Source organism: Mirounga leonina, unplaced genomic scaffold (genome assembly GCF_011800145.1).
Source record: "Mirounga leonina isolate KUSES-001 unplaced genomic scaffold, KU_Mleo_1.0 Mir_95, whole genome shotgun sequence".
Taxonomy (NCBI): Eukaryota; Metazoa; Chordata; class Mammalia; order Carnivora; family Phocidae; genus Mirounga; species Mirounga leonina.
In genome coordinates, this window is record NW_023270865.1 from 11,211,169 (window position 1) to 11,217,585 (window position 6,417).

The 6,417-nt window shown below is 42.5% G+C and overlaps 1 protein-coding gene across 3 annotated transcripts in view; it reads left to right on the top strand.

Moving 5' to 3' along the window:
* Nucleotides 1-6,417, top strand: part of TRIO (trio Rho guanine nucleotide exchange factor) — a 222,543-nt gene that overhangs the window by 96,772 nt on the left and 119,354 nt on the right. For all 3 annotated transcript variants that reach the window (XR_004678030.1, XM_034998849.1, XM_034998847.1), the window contains exons 17-18: nt 342-491; nt 4,013-4,127. Coding sequence is in view for 2 of the 3 variants with exons in the window: in XM_034998849.1 (XP_034854740.1) it covers nt 342-491; nt 4,013-4,127 (265 nt within the window). In the remaining variant the exon portion in view is untranslated. The remainder of the gene's footprint in view (nt 1-341; nt 492-4,012; nt 4,128-6,417) is intronic.

The following is a 6,417-nucleotide window of genomic DNA, read 5'->3' on the forward strand; positions in this document are numbered from 1 at the left end:
AGTAGAAGGGTTGTTGCTTACCTTAGGACTCAAAGAGTAATAGGTTGGAAAGGAGCTGAGAGGACCTCCGTTCTCCTCTCATTTAAATGGATAGCCTGAAACGCACCAGAGAGAGACCAGAAATTCCGTTTTTATTTGGTTCTTGTTCTGAAAGGCCTGCCTATTTTGACCCCTGCATTTGTCCTCACGTAAGACGGAGCCCATGGTTCCTTCCGATGGTCTTGGTCCCGAGGCCAACACCTTTATCCCCAGAGCCTGACCTACCACACTTGCCGGAGATGTCGCTCTGTGCTGTCAGTCGCCGACCGGCCCCTCTTAGCCTGCGACTCTTCTGCTCACAGGTCTGCAGTGTCCTCGAGAGCTTGGAGCAGGAGTACAAGAGAGAAGAGGACTGGTGTGGAGGAGCCGACAAGCTGGGCCCCAACTCAGAGACGGACCACGTCACCCCAATGATCAGCAAGCACTTGGAGCAAAAGGAAGCATTCCTGAAGGTAAGGAGCCAGCCGTTTGGGGTGCTGGTGCCTCCCTGAACTGGGGACACAAATGCAAGAGGGTTCACCTGAAGATGGCAGGGTGCAGACTGTCCATCAGAGAACCCCAGATGTTCCCAGGCACCAGGCGTGCAGGGTCCGGGGCGGTGCGGGGTGGGGGGGGGGCTCCCCACACCTGCAGCTCTCCCTTTGTGTGACATTGCATCCGCGCTGGGCTAGTTGGTCAGAGAAAGTCTTAAAATCTTCCATTTGTGATTTACACTCCCTAGTTTTCCCAAAGAGCTGGAAACCTGTGTGAATAAAGCATGGGTGGAAGTCAGAGCACCAGATGATTCTGAGCAGAGAGAGAGATTGATTTGGTGAGACAGAAATGCCGATAGCTTGAAATAATCTTCCTTTGGAAATTCAGCCTTTTTAGGAATACTGAACCCAGTGCAGAGTAGACACAAAGCAGGAACACCTCTTGGAGTTTATAGGATTAGTTACTAATACTCACTCAGGAAGTGTTTCCTGCAAAAGAGACTTAATCCCATTTAGGCCCGGCTGGAAGTTTGAACTCTGAGAAGCTTTAAATGAGGAATTTCTCTAGCCGCCTTTGTCTCGTGTGTGTGTGTGTGTGTGTGTGTGTGTTCATACCTAAATCACCCAAATGTAAAAAAGTGCTCAAAACATTTGGCAACATTTCCATGTTTCTGTGATGCATTCTTTCACTCTTGAAGAATCTTCTGAGGCTCTGCCTGTTGCCACTCAGACCTGTTAAAAATAGGTGTGGTGTGTGCTTTTCATTGTCACTTTATTGAGTTTTGTTTTGGCATTCTGACCCCTCTGACCCCATTCCCTGTTATATTTAATAATTTCTGTTTCCATTCTGAAGGTGATGTCTGACAGTTACTGTTTAGTCTGGGAGAACAGATTGTAACTCTTTGAAAATTCTATCTGGTCATTTATTTTGAGCTTCCATCACATGACTTTCTTTGTAGCAGATCAGGGTGGGAAAACAGCGGTGACTCCCTCAGCCTTCAGTTGAACCATTTCAAACGGAACTTGAAAGCCCTGGGCTTACGTGTCCTTGCTTGTTACAATTATGAAATGCCCACCACTGTGAGGACGTTTCCATTGGGATCCTCATAATTTGCCTCTCTTTCTCTGCAATCCATTTAGAATAAACAGTTGAATGCTACTTAGTCTAAATAAGACAGATACTTAGATAAAATTATAAAACAAAATACTCACTGGCCTGTTCAGATTCCTTCACTCAGCTGGGTTCAGTAGTGTCTGTGTATTGGATAGCTTTAAACTTTTCATAATGGAAGTTTAAAGATACGTACAGAAATAGAACAGGTAACAAACTCCTATGTACTTCTCACCCAGCATCAGTAGTTATCGGCACATGGGCATATGCCCACTTTCCCTGGGCTACTTTAAATTCTAGATATTATATCATTTTATTTGTAAATACTTCAGTATGTATTTAAACATTAAATTCTGCCTTTCTAAAACATAACCCACAACACCATTATCGGATCCTGAAAATTAACAGTATCTCTTATTTTATACAAAATCCAACAGTGTTCAAATTTCTCTGACCCGTATTGTCTTATATATGGTTTTAATCAGAATTCAAACAAGGTCCGCACATTGACTTTATTGATATGTCTCTTAAATCTCTCTCTCTTTTTTTAAAGATTTTATTTATTTGACAGAGATATAGAGAGGGAACACAAGCAGGGGCAGAGGGAGAGGGAGAAGCAGGCTTCCCACGGAGCAGGGAGCCCGAAGTGGGACTCGATCCCAGGACCCTGGGATCATGACCTGAGCAGAAGGCAGACGCTTAATGACTGAGCCACGCAGGAGCCCCTCCAAATCTCTTTTAATCGAAACACCACTCTCCTTTTATTACTATTTATTAGCTGAAGAAGTAAGTTATACTGTGGGATTTTTCTCACTCTGGATTTCCATAATTGCATCCTGTGGAGTCATTTTTTACCATCCTGGATTCTCTAAGTGTGTTATGTTGAGAGCCTCACTTGGATTCAGGCTTGAGTGTGAGTGTGTGCGTGGGCACTCTGCGTACCTGGCATTCCATCAGGAGTCACATAAGGTCTGCTTCTCTTTGTGTCTGTGTGATAGGAGGGTTTACCATTGCTTCAAACGTGGTAAGTCCATTTAATCCATTATGTGCTTCTCTGTCTGCCTTTTATCTAATGGGTTGATTACCCTGTGGTGATAATGCTTCATTAGGAGTTGCAAAATGGTGAGATTCTATCATTCCTTCTGCCTTGATTAGCTAGAATTATTCCCTCCTTAGCTATTTGGTTACTCAAATAGAGTTTGTCCAGAAAAGGCAGGCTAAGTGCTTGTTTGCTTATCATTTTCAGAATAATGAGCTGTTGCCCTAGCAACATCTGCATAGGATTAGTTTTTGTTCTATCTTCATGGATTTTAAGATATTTGGTGTGTTTTGATCAATTGTAGTCATTTATCTTTTTATATTCAACTTGTCCCATTCGTGGGAGCTCCTTCCAGGCAGGTTGGCTCTGACGTCCTCCTGACATAACCCCAGTTGTCTGCGGCCACTTCCTCACTGTTTGGAGTGCAGCCAATTTTAGGATAATCTGTGGAGACTCATGATACATTCTTCTCTTAATTAAAAAGTGTCCTAGCTCCATGTACTGCAAAGGCCTGGAAATAGTGACCAACCAGTAATAATGAGCTCCCTGTGTCTTGTCCAGATTGTGGTCTAAATACCATGTATCAGAAGGCGGAAACAGAGCTTCTAGAAGAAAGAGTAATTCCAGAGCTGAGACAGGAAATGGATAAGATATTTCCAACTCACATATAATTAAGTGTATTTTCCCTCTTTTTTTTTAATACATTAATGAAATTACTTACTTGGTTTATAAACGTGGAATCCATCAGTCATCTATTACCACAATAACACCACAAAACAAACCACCCCAAGACTGATGGCTCAAACCAGGGGTTGGCAGTCTAAGCCCCCGAGAGCTAAATCCATTCACTCTTCACTCCTCTCCATGTTGCCCGTGGTGGCTTTCCTCCACAGTGGTTGGGTTCAGTACTTGCAACCGGGAGGTAGACAATACAGGACTGTATTGTCTGCCCTTTCCAGAAATCCGGGCACAGCTTAGCTGGGTGCTCTCACTCAAGGTTTCTCCCAAAGCTGCAGCTAGGTTGTTGGCTGGGGGCCCGGAAGGAGAAGGGCCCCACCTCCTCTCTGTGCAGGCCAGCGGCCTCTCTCAGTCCCTTGCCCTGTGCACCTCTCCGTGGGGCGGCACTCAACACGGCAGCTGACTTCCTCAGAGCAAGAGGTCCAAGACAGATTTTTTTTTTTAATTGAAATAGGATGTAACCTATGTATTCTCCAAACCACAGGTTGGCCCGACGAATGTTTTAGTTAAAGATGTGTGTTAGAGCTATATGATGTTGTCATCCATACGTACTCAAAATACATGTTTGTCGAAGTCCCATTAACAACACCTTGCCCTCCATGATTCTCTTAGGCTTGCACACTTGCTAGAAGGAATGCAGATGTCTTCCTGAAGTACCTGCATAGGAACAGTGTGAACATGCCTGGAATGGTGACCCATATCAAAGCCCCTGAACAACAAGTGAAAAGTGAGTACAGCTACGAGTCATTTTACTGGCAAGCAGTACAAGGAGTTGGGCAGGATGTGTTCTAAAATCCTGAGACCCAAGGCTTCATTTTAAATATACATTTCATATTATTAAAGTTCTTGCCAGTTATCTTTCTTTAATAATAAAATATGAAGCAAATGATGCAGATTGATACTTTGTTGACTAAAGTTGAAGAGTATAAGCAGGGAGAAAATGCAGCATGATATTTATTAGTATGGACTATTTTGTTCAAGCAAGTGAAAATACTGTAAATTGGGGGAAAAGGAAAACCAGAATTTATCTAGAGTCAAAATATTTTTAAAAGTTCAAATTAAGAAATTATACACCAAAATCATTGCTGAAAGGTATTATAGATTTGTATACTAAAGCATTAATAAAATCAAATTGCCAAATATCATACATTCTGGTATCATTTGAGAGTAAAAATCTGTAAAGCCATGGGTTTTTATGTATGCATATATATAATGTTAAGTGCATGGAAACTCGTCTGGGAAAATTTGATACTAAACTGTTAATAGGATTGGTATGGATAGAAGTGAGGAGGACTGATGGTTTTTACTCTAGAATTCTGATTGAATACTTTACAATGGAAATAATCTCAGAAAATGATTAAGAGTTTGAAATAGTCTTGACATTGAAGCACCTGCTATCCTCACCGTGAGCTTCAGGGGCCGGCAGTAAACAGATGAGGAACCTGGGGCCCCACACAGCCTGCGCTCTCAGAGTTGGGTCTCATAGGGGAAAAGTTGCCATAATCCATTAACAAATGATTCATCTCACTGTTTAAACCCGTATGATTGGCAGAAACGTTGTATATTATACTCCCTGTTCATCTGGATTCACCTGTCAGAGGTGTCACAGAAAAATGATCTGTCGCACTGGTAGAGTCCTCTACGCTCCGCAGAGGAAATTTCGTATTTGTTACTTGGTGGACTGCCCTCTTGGGGAAATGAGTGACTAACACAGCCATTTCTCAGCAGGAGCAAGTCTTCATTGCCAGCAAGTTCCTTGCATTGGTCATCGGTTTATTTGGCTCATTTCATGTAAAAATCATTGCCTTTCTCTCATCCTTCAGTATTGCCTTTGGTTGTTGGTCGTACTCTGCTTTCTCTGATCAAAGATGTTATGATCCTTCCTGGGTTGTACCACGTGTGTGCGTGCATGAGAGGAGAGGGTGCTCTACATGCACACGCACTAGGTAGTCACGGCGCCCTTGCTGCCGTGTATCATCATTCTGGGTGCTACAGACAGTTAAAAACAGAATGTCCTGTTTCTCTCATTGGGTACTTGGGGACGAAAGATTTATGTGTGGGACAGTGCGGCAAATCCACGTAAGGGTGAGGGTGCCAGAAGAGACAGCATCCCAGGACCCCAGACAGTCCTTCAGGTACATGAGGAAGCCCCAGCTGGTTTCCCGTCCCAGTCTGGGCAGGGGCGGTCAACGCTCTGCTTGGCCGCTTCCTTGCCCCAAGTCAGTCGGGCCCCAGGCAGGGACTGTAGAAAGAAGAGCCTGGAAAAGACCCGTTGGCTCATGTTAATTTTCACATGTGATTACTTTCATTTAAGTTTTTGACTGTCTTCAAATTTCAAAGTCTTAATTTGTGTCACTAATTAGTTTACTTTTTCAGGAAAGATAATGGAGCATGACCGCTGAACTGCCACATAAATCCTGCTCACAGGTTCATGTTTCTCAGCCCACCCGGACCTTGGGAAATATTTGTGGATAATTTAATATTTTTAAGATTTCCCAATATTAATGAAGCTATAATCTAAATACCATTTATTTGATTTGCAGTTTGTCTCTAGAATCTTCTTCCAAAGTTTCTTGTATATTTTATAAACTTTGAGTAAAACAGACTTACTGTAAAAAAAATTAAGTGTACAAATGTATATAAATTTCCTATTTCGTTTGCCAGTGGTCACCACCATTAAGACTTTTTTGTGGGTATGTCTATGAATATGAACATAAATATATAGAGAAAAACACACATGGATTCCACTCCTCTCACCGTCCCGCATTTTTATTTTTTTACCAAAATGGGACTGTTTTTTGCTGCAATTTTCTTCTTTCACTTAATAATGCATCTTAGTCCTTTTTTGGGGCACCTGGATGGCTCAGTCAGTTAAGCTTCTGACTCTTGATCTCAGCTCAGGTCTTGATCTCAGGGTCGTGAGTTCAAGCCCCAGGTTGGGCTCCAGGCCTGGGTGTCGAGCCTACTCAAAATAATAATAATAATAATAATAATAATAATAATAATAATAATAATAA